Consider the following 14735-nt stretch of genomic DNA (forward strand, 5'->3'; position numbering starts at 1 on the left):
TAAATATTGTTTGTAGAGTCAGCAGTATACGTATGTTAAGTACACTGGGGTCATAGTCAGTAAATATAGCATGTCTTGTTAATGTCAGTATTGTAAGTTATAAGTAGTGTACATAGTGTTTATTATTGTAAATGTTGGTGTTGTGAAGTGCTTATATAAAAATAAAAAAATCACATTCTATAATTAGTCCAAGCAAAATGACTGATGACGAAAATTCACAGAAAATGCTAGTGGATTGTACTCATATTGTCGATATTGAATTTAGCGTTGACTCGTAGGATTTACTATGATTTCACGGTTGATGTGTTTACATTTATTTGCATGCGAAATAACGCAATCATATGAAAAATAGGCCTTATCACGGTTTTCGACGCCATTTTGATGTTTTGCCACATTTTTTATAATGACGTGTCTACCGTTTTCAAGTACCAAGTAAAAAAAAACACTTCCGCTACTGGGAAACACAATGTCATGTTTTTTTCGTTGTTCTATTTACTGTTAAGTCTTTTTGTACTCGGAAAAAATAGCAGACATGTTAAAATAACCTTGTTTCAAGTTTAATATTGTGCTTATCAGTTCATTTCTGTCACAATATTCAGCGAGGATTAAATTCAGCATCTCTTGTGATAATGTTAACACTAAAGAGTGGCTAAAATATACTAAAATAAAATGGTGAATGGTAAATGTATGACTTGGCGAGAAGGTGAGACTAGCGTTTTTCTTGGCGAGCCACATTTGACTTTTTTGATTGCGAGACTGAGTTTAAAATGCGAACGCCAGACGTTCCGCAGACACCTGAAATCGAGATTTCGAGTACAATGTATGAGCTTAAATACAAGTTCAGTTAGTTCTAACACTATACGTTCAGATGTACTAGATTGAACAAGCTAGCTGTGTTTTTATTAAGTAGCGCTAAAATGACGTGGCGGCAAGTTTTGTGGAGTTCAGACAAGTCAATTTAGGATTAATCTTATTTCTCGGAAATTGAATGTTGCGTTATGAAAACTGCACTGAAACGGACAGGCAACTATTTTCGTTTCATTCTCCATGATGAAGATCTACCGAATGGACGTCGTGCTCGCTTCAGTTTGCGTAATGTTTTTTTGGAATATTTCTTGTTTGCAGGCTTCCTTTCGCCAATCAGCGACCTGGCTTTGTTGCAAGTCGTCTATTTACGTTATTCACACAAATTTTTTGACATATGTCAATCACATTGACATACACGCAAAAATGAAATACAGTCAAACCTGTATATAACGGCCACCCTCTGGACTTGAGTAAGTGGCCGCTCAATACAGGTGGCCGCTTAATACAGGATCATTAAAAATACTCAATGGGCGTGGTCTAATGTCAATTTTAATGGTGTATCATACAAAAAACACTTCATGCAAGGACTCAATAGGACAATCAACACTCTTTCAATGGATCAATACTTTAAACAAAGTTCAGTGTCAACTTGTAACTTAACGGCATAATATATACGTAACATTGTGTAAAAGTACTATACAATAAATTGTCCTCTACTCTTCTACGGTGTACAGTGCTCTATTTTTATGACTTACAGTTCACAACAAAATATCCCAGTCCGCCATTTCATAGTTGTTACGCTCAATGTTCAATGTCACATGGCTGAAGAACAAGTTAATTAAAGAGGAATTTTTTTCTAAAGAGTGAAGCATATTCAAAACAAACTTTTTTTTAGCGTTCGTGATATGGTACTGTACTTCAGCACATTGCGGACATCTGTAAAGCGTTAACTATATTAAACGGCCGAGTATCAGCTTACAGTAGCTTTGCACATGTTATTTCTTTATAGTGATGCTGGATCGCATTTTTAACACAATAAAATACCGCATAAAATAACATATGGCTTAGTTTCCATTCAAGGGTGGCCGCCTAATAAAGGTAAAAATAACAAAGAAAGACAAACATAGGACTGCTACAGGGTGGCCGCGGCCGCTTAATAGAGGTGACCGTTTAATACAGGTAACAAATACAGCGTTTGTATGAGCAAACAATCGGGACTTTAAAAACTGGTCGCTTAATAGAGGGTGGCCGCTTAATACAGGGCCGTTACATACAGGTTCGACTGTATCTAATAACGTAAAATAGGTAGCAATTTGGTTCCTAGGTAGTTTCTGTAAAAGTTGAACGAGTTCAGATAATGGCGAATTTTGGTTAAATAAAATAAAGTTATATTTTCAAGTGAAGTTTTTCGTTGTCGTCGCTGCTTAAGTTCCCTAATACATATTTTAACTAAAACATCTCCTTTCCTTTTGATGACCGTTCCATTCTTTGTTGTGAAGAATTTTATATTTTCCCAGAAAGTTCTCCACCGCTGAGTAAAACCCGGCGGTCTTCACGAAGTGAACACCATCATACGCAGCTTCAGGATTCGAGTCAGTCATGTGATACAAGTCTAAAACGTCAAATCCTGCTTGGCACATGGCTGTAGTTGCATAGGCAGCGTAAAGGAGATTTCGCTGAAATAGTAAAAAAAAAAACAAAAAAAAAAAAACAGGAAAACAGGAAAACACGTTAACTTTGTACATTAGCCGGTTCTCTGTAGATTGTACCGGAGAAATGAACCGGTAACAAAAGCCGGGGGAAATTCCCATATAAAAGTGACAGGGGTGATCGTCGGAAATTTTGGAAAAAAAACGCTAAAAGGTACCAGAATTATGTTTTGTGGGCATGGTCTATACAACTTTTTACCCCTAAGAGGTACCAACTGTAAAACAATAAACTAATTGACAGCTGACTGACAATTACTTCCTCTCATATGTTTTCGGCTCAGTATCCTAAAGGGTACCACCATCCTCTGACGGAAGTCGTTTTAGATTTTAGCATTCTAAAGGGGAACCAAATCACGAATTTTAGTCCCAAAAAGGTACGACGATCACCCCCATCACTTTTATATGGGAGTAACCCCCCTCCCCCGGAACAAAACTTGCACAAACGACACACTATGCCAGCTATACGGTCAACCTATCTTCGAAAGTTTTGTCCTTGTGCCAGCCACAGGAACAGTTTAGGATATGAGTCGATGCCAAAACTACGACTGTGCTTAATGAACTGGCCGGAACAAAACTGTAAGTTTTGTTTTGCAGTTTTATTGTAAATTGTAATTGTCACTGAACTGAAGAGTCCCTTTGGAGAGTGTCAATAAAGTTTGGTGATCACTTGAGTTTTTTTTTTTTTTTTTTGTTCGCCCCTCTTTTTTCGGGATCAATTGTGGTTTGATGTATACCATATTTGATCCCGGAAAAAGTGTCGCGACCCCCTTACCTGCGTGGTTAAAAATAAGGAATTCGGATTCTCGTGAAGATCAAACTTTGCAGTAGCAGCAGTTCTCTTCATCTTTTTCGAAGCAGTAGCGGATTTCCAAATAACTTTAGCCTTGAACTTCGGACCATTTTTCCCTTCGTAATCAGTTAAACTGGTTTCCTTTAACGTGTATATGAGGCCTCTAATGAGTTTCTGGAAAGTTGTAAAATTAAGAATTGCTGCCGCATGATGTCCAATATTAATCACTAGCGTGCTGTTTTCTGTTTGCATTTCCGGTTGACGGAGAATCTTGACAATGTCTCCAATGATCTTATCCTGCTGAAAATCAAGATCGTCATCTGGTGCATCAGCGCTTTGCCCCGGACCCCTGGGATACATCCAGGTGAACGTCAACCGGCATCGCTGGTAGAGGATCATACACAAAGGTCGTTTAATAAGCGGAAGAAACATTTCCCTGGTGACTGAATCTCCGTACATCCAAAATGTGCCTGTTTTATTGTAGCCCTCTGGTAACGACCAGTTGTATGATTCTGTTATGAAGGACACGAAAAAAGACAAAATATGAATATCGGCTTTATCCACGAGAATTAGCCATTGGTAACGTAACGCCGTACACAAGCTATAGCCTACCGCCGTGGCGTAGTTGCTGCTAGTCCATCGCAAAATTACTCATTTAATTGCAGTATTTAGTTGTTTTTTCGGCGGCCGTCTAATTTGCTATCGAATCAGTTGCTTTTTATTTTCAATTTATCTGTAATGTATGAAATAGTGTAAACTGTTCATCCAACCCGCGTTCTTCGCGCTTGGGCCATAAATCAACGGAAAAACTTCTGTCGGTAACTTACAGTAAGGACCTCGAACTCATTCATTAAATTCATCGCTTTCATTAAAACCTTTGACGTGTTTTTCTAAAGATTTGTCTTCTTAGTTTTGTTTGTTGCTATTTTGCAAAAACACTTAATGACTGACTGTTCCCTCGGGATACAGTTTTGTTTTCCTTCGAATAGATAGATAGCCTTTATTTTCACTCGATAAATTTTGAAGCTAAAGGCTTGTGGAGTCAACTTAATTCATCTCGGGGAAACATCTAGATTCTGGGCTAAGAAAACTAACTTTTTCCTCGGGACCATTCATTAATAAAAATTCTGGAATTATATGATCCAACAAGAGAAGATGACCTTCATCCTCTCTTGGATCCAACGATCCAGTTTTTAAGGTGTTTTGATACAGTTTTTGAGGGCCAACACCTCATTTTTTCGACCGGCTATTAGGTAATCGTCCCAGATACCAATCGATGTGAAATCTTCACTGATTATCGGCTATGGGGTGAAGTTTCTCAGGATTGATATTTTGGCAAAATCGATATTGCCATAACGACGATGAACAAAAAATCTTCAAAATCAGGAAATTCGTTGATATATCTTCTCTTTGGTAATTCTTGGAGTATTTCGTGTAAGAGAATATTTAGTTTTAGAATCCGCGTAGTTTTGAAACCCAAAACGTAAAAAGTGGAATAAACAGTAAAAATATATTGATTTGCAGTGTACTGCGAACCTTTGACGTCTGGTTTCCACCCAATTTCACTCGTCCATCGACCAAACGGATACATAAGATACTTGCAGCTGCGAGGACAGGAGTCCAGCCCTTCAAGCTTGTCTGGCAAAACAGAAGCAGAAAAAAATCGTAATTGTAAATACTTGTAAAACATTAAAACAACGAACATGAATCCCGATAGTCTCCCCCGAAATCGTTGTGGGGAAGAGGGTAAAATGACTCCTCCCTCCTCCTGAGGCTTCCAGAGATGTTCCAGCGTCGCCAGGCCAAAGTAAACGGAAAAGAAGAAATCGGGTGATCCTGTTCCACCTTGCCCTTTAATACTAGTAAACCCTTGTCGAAGCGATAGTCGTATTTTCAGAATCTTTGTTTTTCGTTTGTTTGTTTGATTGTTTTCATGTAAAGCTTCTCGGGGACGGGGGCAATATTTTCATTTGGCTTGTTGGGTTTATTGATCGTTGGTGTTGGGAAACAATATAATGAATATTTTATTTGTTTAAAGAAAACGACAAAACTTCTGTTGTTTAAAGAAAACGACAGAGACTTCTGTTACCTTCAGTTACTTAATGTACAAAGCATTTGAAGTTTAATTTATAATATTAAAGTAAGTAGACAAAAATGCTAATTGTTGTCTTCTTATTGTATATTCAACTTCAAACGTAGGATTGTGATCAGCCGAAAATGATAAAAATAGAAATGAAAGTCAAAAAGATTACTGCAACGATCCGGATTAAACAACATGAAAACGCTTGAGTAAAACTAGTAAACGGAAATAAATATGACATGACGTGGTATGATGTTCCTAGATGAGCAAACAGAAAAAAAAAATAGGCACTCGAAGGAGTGCATGTGGTTTCAGCTACCATAATGAAAAGTTATTGTCTGTGTTCGAGTGACCCTAAAAAAGGTCATTGTAAGAAAATGAAAGGGAATCTCTTCAAAGATCAATAAATGATGAAAAGCAGTCTATGACTGCATGTGGCTACTGCCTTATTTTTCTAGAATATTGCAGTCTAGTTGCAGTATAAAAGCAATGTTATATAAAAATTCAGAGGGGTTAATGAACAGTTCTAGTCAGTGCCAAAATGTGCAGCGTAATTTGACCGTTTGTTTACACTTTAATACACAGGGGACAGAAATAGATATGGTTGGGATCTCTCATGGTTTACATTGCTGTTTACATAAGATCGCATGGTCAAAAGAAATTCCGTGAATTTAATAAAACAATTTAGTAAAAACTAAACTAGTGAGCAGCACTCTGCGAACTGTAGTTGTATAATAACTTCTTTATTTCTCCTACGCGTTTCGTGTGACTAACGCACACTTCGTCAGGGAGTTAAACAATACAACATGATGCGCCTGTATATATACCTAGCTCATGCTTAGAGTTTACATATTTTCGTAAAAACACACCTACGGAATTGCATATAGGAAAGACAAACCCCGCGGTAATGCGTCTAGGAAACAGGCGGTAGATTTCGGCAAGGCGTGACATACTTTCCTCGCGCTGGGGCTATACGGCGTACTGGGGCACGTCCCCCGGTTGGTGGATGAAGGAGCCCTCCCTTTAGGGGGTTGCACCATGAATAATACGGAATAGGGTGCCGTGGACCAACATAGCCTAGGAGAAGCAGAACTCTGATTCCAAAACCGGGCAGGTGGAGCTCGTTAGCCTTGGAAGGCAGTTCATCTAGGATACGGAAAACTCTGATTACAAACCCGGACAGATGGAGTTTGTTAGCCTTGGCAGGCAATCGTCTAGGAGAGGAAAACTCTGATCGCAAACCCGGGTAGACGGACCTCGTGAGCCATGGTCGGCTATCATCTAGGAGAAGGAGACTCCAAGTGAAATCACCCCTCCCTCCAGGCCGGGGGTTAGACACAGGGCTAACAACCCTGTTCTGTAAAAAAAAGTCTTGTTACGGAAACAGCAACAAAGGAAAAGAACACTTCTAGGTGTGACAGGCTTCCAGAGTCATCGCAAGATACTCGTGTGACTGGCAGTGGTGAAAACCGAATGGAAGCCACTGACAGGAGGATGAAAGTCTTAAACGCCAAAACCAGAACCAGGATTGGTTTCTGGGATGTAAGAACCATGTATGAGACCGGGAAGCTAGCGCAAGTTACAGCAGAGATGAGGCGCTACAATCTACACATTCTTGGAGTCAGCGAGAGCCGATGGACAAGATCCGGTAGATACAGAACCAACACGGGAGAGACAGCGCTCTACAGTGGTAGAGATGACGATTAACACCACGAAGGAGTCGCAATCATCCTTAAAAAGGGACTGGAAAAGTGCCTGATGGAGTGGAAGCCTATTAACAGCAGGCTGATGAAGATCAGATTGAGAGGGAAGCACATCAATACCACCATCATCCAGTGCTACGCACCAACCAACGACAGTGAGGAAGAGAGCAAGGAGGCTTTCATTTCATGTCCTGGAGAACACACCAGGACATGAAATGAAGATAGTGATGGGCGACTTGAATGCCAAAGCTGGAAGTGATAACACCAACTACGAGAGAGCCATGGGTAAGGAAGGATGTGGAAGCATGAACAACGATGGAGAGAGACTGCTGGAATGCTGCGGGACATACGACCTTGTCATTGGCGGGACTCTCTTTCCACACCCAGACATCCACAAACTTACCTAGTGTTCCCCCAACGGCAGAGACAAGAATCAGATCGACCACCTGATGATCAACGGGACGTGGAGGAGATCGCTGCAAGACGTTAGAGTGAGGAGAGGAGCAGATGTTGGCAGTGATCACCACCTTGTCACTGCAACTCTGAAAGTGAAACTGAGAAAGAATGGACCTGAGAAACCAAGACAACAACAGTTTGATGTGGAGAAGCTGCGCGACCCCAAAGCAAAGAATGCCTTCATCCTTAAGCTGAAGAACACGTTCCAAGCTTCGGCAGATGCTGAAAACTACACCCAGACAGAGTCAGCCGGAATCGACACCGCGTGGAAGCAAGTAAGATCAGCCTACACACAAACCAGTGAAGCTTGCTTACGAAGAGGACGAAAGAGGAGGAAAGAGTGGATGACAACGGATACCTGGAAAGCCATTGAGAACAGGAGAACCCTTAAGAAGAGAGTGTTGGAGACCAAGTCAGAAAGGCTGGAAGAGAGGTACAAACAACAGTACAGGGAAGCTGATCAAACAGTTAAAAGAATGGCTAGGGCCAACAAGTGGGCCTACATGGAAGGCCTTGCAAGGGAAACAGAAGAGGCCGCGGCCAGAGGAGAACAAGGACGAGTGTACAAAATCACTAAGCTCGTCAGCGGCAAGTACCGGGGATCTACAGACACACCCATCGCAGATAAACAGGGACGGATACTAAAAACAGAAGCAGAACAAGAGGCGAGACGGGCAGAACATTTCAGCGAAGTTCTAAACAGACCACCACCAACCGCTCCAGCGGATGTACAGGACCCGGCTAAAGACCTGGATGTAAACACAACGCCACCTAAGAAACACAAAATTGTGGCAGCCATCAGATCCCTCAAAAACGGAAAGGCCCCTGGTCAAGACAGCCTCAATGCAGAACTCTTTAAGGCAGACCCAGAGCTTGCAGTGCAAGTTCTTCAGCCACTCTTTTCAGCCATCTGGGAAGAGAAACAACTACCAGAGGATTGGATGGAAGGCGTCATAGTAAAGATCCCGAACAAGGGAGCCTTGAGCAATTGTAACAACTGGAGAGGAATCACCCTCCTGTCTGTTCCAAGCAAGATCATCGCAAAAATCATCATCAAGCGAATTGAAGAGGCAGTGGACCAGCAACTCCGAAAGGAGCAGGCCGGTTCTCGACCAGGAAGAGGGTGCACAGACCAAATATTTACTCTGCGAAACATCATCGAACAGTGCACAGAATGGCAGAGACAGTTGTACATCAACTTCGTAGACTTTGAAAAGGCCTTTGATAGCATTCATTGAGAGAGTCTATGGCGCATTCTCAGGGCATATGGAATACCGCAGGAGATTTTTCTTGTCATCAAGAGTTTCTACAACAACTTCACCTGCAGGGTAGGAAGCAGCGAGACCAGCTTCAGCGTGAAGACCGGTGTTAGACAAGGCTGTTGTATGTCTGCGATGCTCGGCTTCAATTTGACTATCGACTGGGTGATGAGGCAGACAACAGCAGACCAAGCGCGAGGCATCAGATGGACCCTCTTGACACAACTTGAAGATTTGGACTTTGCTGACGATCTAGCACTCATGTCGCATACCCACCAGCACATGCAGGAGAAGACGTCCCGTCTAAATACCTTTGCACAGCAAGTAGGCTTGAAGATCAGCCAGAAGAAGACGGAGGTAATGATGCTGAACGTATCAAACCCATCACCTGTCACAGTAAATGGAGAAGATCAACGACTGAAGAATTTACATACCTTGGGAGCACTGTCAGACATGACGGTGGGACAGGCAGCGACATCAAGAACCGCCTCAGTGAGGCCAGAAATGCGTTTAGAATGATGAACAACGTTTGGAAGTCATCCCAGTACACCACCAAGACAAAACTAACACTGTACCAGAGCTGTGTAATCTCCACCCTACTGTACGGCTCGGAATGTTGGAGGATGACAGAGAGCGACCTCAACAAGCTGTCCACCTTCCACACGAAAAACCTCAGAAGAATCCTACGTATATTCTGGCCTGAAACCATCTCCAACCAAGAACTTCCTGCTCGCTGCAACCAGGACAGCATGGGAACCATCATTATGCGAAGACGATGGAAATGGATCAGACATGTCATGCGACGGGAGCAAGACAACATCAGTCGCACAGCCCTTCACTGGACACCAGAGGGGAGACGCAGGCGAGGACGACCCAAGATCACCTGGCGTCGGACTGTGGAAGCAGAACTGAAGACCTTACATCATACCTGGGGAACCATTCAGAGGCTGGCCAGGGACAGACAGGAGTGGCTTAATTTTGTTGCTGCCTTACATGCCAAGCCGGCATATGGGCATGAGTGAGTGGGTAAGTGACATACTTTGTGCGTGATATAATTTTGGGGCCCACAGATTTAGCTAAAACTGTGGGCCCCAAAAAATAACTTACTTACAAATATTAGCTAATGTCGCAGTTTTCTTGTAACATACAGTACAATCTAATTCTGGTAAGATGATGCTAACAACACTCTTGATACGTGCGTGACTACAGTTAAAGGTAGTCTTAACTAGACTTATTCTTATGTTTCTTGTAAAGCCATTTCTTTCTGTCACTGTATCGTATTTCACGAAACAATGGAAGCAGAAAGCTGAAAGGATACCCCCCAACTCGTAGTCGCTTCCAGAACTTTTCCCTAGTTTCATTAAATGAATTGAAGGAAGAACTGTTTCTAGCGTATCTAATTAATTCCCCTTTGATAAAGGCTTTCTTATTGCTAGAAGGGTGAAACGACTCGAAGGGTATGTACAGATATTTGTTAGGAGGCTTTTGAAAGATGGAAAATTGCAGCACGTTCGAAGAGGTATCTCTATAGAGAAACAAATCCAGAAAAGAAATGCTACTCTCGCTAATACAATAAGTAAGTTTGATTCGATCAGTTTTGCTATTGAGAGCGTTAAGAAATTCAAAGAGGGTACCTTTGGGCCCACACCAGATAGCAAAAATGTCATCAATAAAACGCTTGTATAACATTAGATATTGGGCGTAATATTCCACAATATCCTTCTCGTGATGAAACATAAAAGCGTTAGCTACCGTGACTGCGAAAGGCGTGCCCATAGCGATTCCAAACACTTGGTGAAAAATATCCAGGCTAAATTCTGAAGATATGTAATTATTATCAAAAACCAGTCGGGCGAGCTGAATCAACAATAGAGTCTCGGGAACCCTTGCTTCCCGAAGGAGCAGGTCGAGCGCGATTAGTGCTTTCTTCGTATCCACGTTTGGATACAGGGATACGACATCCGCCGTGACCAGAAATCAATCGGTATTGGGTAAAACCGTGTTCTCCAATAATTAAATAAGCTCACCCGAGTCCCTAAGAACAGTAGGCATACGTATTTTAGGCTTAGCAAGCTCGTCGATAAAAATACTAATAGGCCTAGTAATATATGAATGAGAAGCAGCGATAGGTCTTCCCACCATAGGATTCTTATGGATCTTAAGGATAATGTGAAACTTAGCCGGACTAACAAAATGATCGAAACTACACAAAAAGCGAGCTACATTAGAGGGGATAAATCTACTATAAATAGATAAAAGCTTTTCACGAGAGTTAATAACATTAAGACGGCTTTCATACCAGTCCTGTTGCGTGATTTTACGATATGACAGTTCGTCATGCAAATGCTTTATTGTCTCAGCTTGAACCCAATCCGTAGACAATAGTGCAGGCCCCAGGTTTTTATCTGTAGGCAAAACTTTAATGTTCGGGTTGGATTTCAGCTCTTGCAGTTCTTCTCGCTCCTGTTTTGTAAGATTGTTCTTCCAATGCGGTAAGTTAACTGCGATGTTATCGCGTAGCTCCTTGCGTACAGCGAAGAGTTGTCTTCAAGTTCTGGGTTTTCTCGCGGTGGATTCCAGCCAGTTGGGACGTAAAGTCAGGGGTTGAAATCCGTGTCTTGTAAACAATTGGCGAACTAATCTTGAAGGCGAACTCTCCGACAGAAGTCTTTGATCTGCAGGTCGAACTGAGCAACACTCGGAGGTCGAAGCGAAGGTCTGAACTTTAATCCCATGCCAAGGACCCTGGACTGCCGATCAGTAAGCTGCACTGAAGTAAAGTTATGGATTTCCGAGTTTCGTGGTATTAAATCGAATAGCGGTCTTTTGGTCATCTTGAACAACCATTTCTCTCTCGGAGAACGACTGTCTATTTTACGTGGCCGGAACCTTTTCCTCGGGCGTTTTTTGAAGACGATCGAGGTTGGTTAGAACGCTTCGCTGATTTGGATCTTGATCTTTTGCCTTCTCGGTGCGCGGGCCGTCTTTGACGTGGCTTGCCATTGCGTTTGCCGCCAGGTTTTTTTGCCCACGAGAGAAACTTTACGATTTCCTTCTGGTGGGTTCGTAGTGGCCATCGCATGAAGGACTTCGTTTCGGACGATGTCTCTGATGGACTCCTCCGAAGGCACGAAAACCTCGTTGTCGTCCATTTTTTTCTCTTCTGGTGACCTTGGGGTTGATCTCCGTTTGAAGAGCTTTAGAGGCTCACGAGACCGCAGTGTCTTTGGTGATCTGCTCAACAAATTCTATGGCGGTCTCAACGAGACTGTTCGCTTGCAACTCCGAAATTTCGTTCTTTAGAAGCTCTACTTTCCAGCGTGCTATGGTGCCATCCAGTGGGTGCCATCGACGTTGGCAGAAGCGACGCGGACGTCTTCCTGATGGTCTTTAATCTCGGATCGGAAATTCCGTGAGTCAAGACACACAGATAAACAAAAAATAAGCTTTTTTAATTGAAAAATTTATTCAGACAGACCTGTGTTCACGCCTAAAAAGGAAATTCGTACAATTTTCGCCTCGAGTGAAGCTACGCGAAGCGATCCAAGCGAATTCCAAATTGCGAGTCACTATTGTAAAGCACAATTTCTCGACTGTATTAAACTGAAAACGTTTTTCGAAAATTTCGCCAAAGCTATTTGAAATATGGCAAATCGATCAATTTAACATAAAGCAGGGGGAAATTCACATACCTGTAGTATTTTGTAAAGTGGATTTTCCAGGAGCACACACTGGCGAGAACGTCTACAGGTCATGTGATGATTTGCAGATCTTGTTTTGCGATCGCACATGTTTCGCCTTGACACACTCTCGAACAGGAATTTCTTCGCTATGAACTCACTGATTTCCTCTTTTTAAGCAGCTGAGTGTTCCTTACAAGTTGTTCTTGTGATTTACAGTATCGCAAACCTGTGTTTTCCTCCCAAGAACCACAAAGTGCCACCTTGAAAATCCACGCGTGAGAGATTTTGAATTGAATACAAGGATCTTCCGTACGAATAAAGCCTACTGAGATCTCGTAACCTGTCGTGCTGAGCTTTCGGCATTCCGAACCTTGACGGAAAATGGACTCATTTTGCGATCGCACATGTTTTCGACTTCACACAATGTCGAACAGGAATTTTTTCGCTATGAACTCACTGACTTTTTAAGCAGCCGACTGTTCCTTAGAAGTTGTTCTTTTGATTTACAGTATTGAAAACCTGTGTTTTCCTTCCAAGAACCACAAACCGCCCCCTTGGTGAGCATGAGAGACCTGGCAGCCATTTTGGATCTTCCGTACGAATAAAGTCTCGTAACCTGTCGTGGTGAACCGTCGGCATTCCGAACCTTTACGGAAAATGGACTTACTTACTTACTTACTTACACTACACGATGACAATGTAGGTTTCAGCTTCTGCAAAGCTGAAACCACAAAAATTGTGTACTGTATATAATAACAGATTATAGTCCGTCACGTTTGTTAAGGGGGGGATTACACCTAAACGCCATTTTTCCGCCGCTTGACATGGTTTTAATGGAATATCTCGTTCACGTTTCAAGCGATCCAAAAACCGTCTATCATCATCCCGGAATCTGTGTTGTGGGGTGTTTTGTGAATTTTTGGGTGATTTTTTGGGTATATTTGGTAGGAGTAGCTTTTCTAGAAGGATTGGTAAAATTAAGAGAAATAAGAAATACTGAAGATTTACTGCAGTTTAAAATTAGAATTTCTAGTTACTAATTAATAGACGGATACCAAGTTAGTGCACTAGCAACCTGGGGTGCTTTTGCCTGGGTATCAACTGTCTGTTGGTGTTCCAAAAGTCATTTTCTTTCTTATTTCTCTTCTTCAAACCTCTTCAAATTTCATTCAAATTTAGGTGCAATCCCCCCTTAATGCCCAGAGGCTCAAGGGTCTTGGATTTATAAATGATGTGCGCTTCGCGCGCTCTCCCGAAATATGTTTTTCAATAGGAAAAAATGTAAATCCGTATACATACCTACTAAAGACGCCTTTAATTGTGCCTCGGGTATTGTTATGTTAATCCAGTTGTTGAAGGACTGGAACAGAAGGTGGTCAATGGGTCGACCTAACATTGAGAGATTCTGATTTCTCCCCTCGGAATTGCCTCTAATAAACCAATCCTTTGGAGGGTTTCTGAAACCATCGCAAAGGCTATAATCAAGGTAGACCATCAACTCATAGCTTCCAGGTTCCGTGAGGAGAAATAGAGCTTCGTAAGTTCCGTTATGGTGATCAAACATGGTGGCTCCAACTTTAGATGGTCCACGTATGGAAACCCTCCACGTATCTCCACCAATCGTCTTTGTTTTATTGTCTGACGTTTTTGATTGGATGAAAATCCTGCTAAACTCTCCCGCTGGTCTGATGTCCCAAAACACGATTTCACTGGTGCTGGCGTTGCTTCTGTGTATCTTGTCCCACTTGACTGCATGCCAAGCCATGTCATCTTTGCAGTATTCCACCAAACTTTGCCAATCGACGCGTGCCCGCCGCTGACGAAGCCAACTTCGTCTAAAGTTGTCTAATCGAGGATCCGCGGGATCAACTGTGACCGGTTTGGTAGCTATGCATTGAAATAGCGAACTGGAAGAGCTACACGGCTCTATTAAATAATAATTCGCGATAAGTTCGTAAGACATGAACACAAGGAAAACGAGGAACGCAATCAAGAGCGGTTTTCTTTTTGGGAGAAAAATTGGAAGTTGTTGTTGTGACATTTGTGTGATATGTAATCTTCTCCTTCAGTCCTTAAGATCAGCCGGACGCAAAATTATCGGCAACCAGACGAAACCTGCAAAACAAATAAAAATTAAATCCATGCAAAGTTAATCGATGCAATGGAATGAAGTAAAAAGGATACAAAACGAAGAAAGCAAGGCCGAGGATTGATATCATTGTAGAACCCAAGTTTTGCGGGTTTATTA

General features: G+C 42.0%; 1 protein-coding gene across 1 annotated transcript; it reads right to left on the reverse strand.

Annotated features, from left to right (window-relative positions):
• Positions 1 to 2121: 2121 nt before the first annotated feature.
• On the reverse strand, positions 2122 to 14535 carry LOC146478259 (uncharacterized). The gene is made up of 4 exons (XM_085111670.1): positions 13787 to 14535; positions 4843 to 4944; positions 3289 to 3818; positions 2122 to 2483 (listed from the first exon to the last, which is right to left on the reverse strand). Exons 1-4 carry the CDS (start codon positions 14526 to 14528, stop codon positions 2253 to 2255), a joined length of 1605 nt encoding a protein of 534 aa, XP_084967796.1. The 5' UTR covers positions 14529 to 14535; the 3' UTR covers positions 2122 to 2252.
• Positions 14536 to 14735: the final 200 nt, after the last annotated feature.

The sequence above is a fragment of the Pavona decussata genome, unplaced genomic scaffold (assembly GCF_977016875.1).
Source record: "Pavona decussata unplaced genomic scaffold, jaPavDecu1.1 SCAFFOLD_64, whole genome shotgun sequence".
NCBI classification, from domain to species: Eukaryota; Metazoa; Cnidaria; class Anthozoa; order Scleractinia; family Agariciidae; genus Pavona; species Pavona decussata.

Bases quoted from the DNA above. Each gene is read 5' to 3' on its own strand.
- LOC146478259 (XM_085111670.1), bottom strand. From the start codon at position 14,528: ATGTCACAACAACAACTTCCAATTTTTCTCCCAAAAAGAAAACCGCTC. The intron at 4,945-13,786 runs GTATGTATACGG...CTGTTTTGCCAG, and splicing joins ATTAAAGGCGTCTTTAGTAG to ACAAGCTTGAAGGGCTGGAC. The intron at 3,819-4,842 runs GTTCGCAGTACA...CCTTCATAACAG, and splicing joins GTGGAAACCAGACGTCAAAG to AATCATACAACTGGTCGTTA.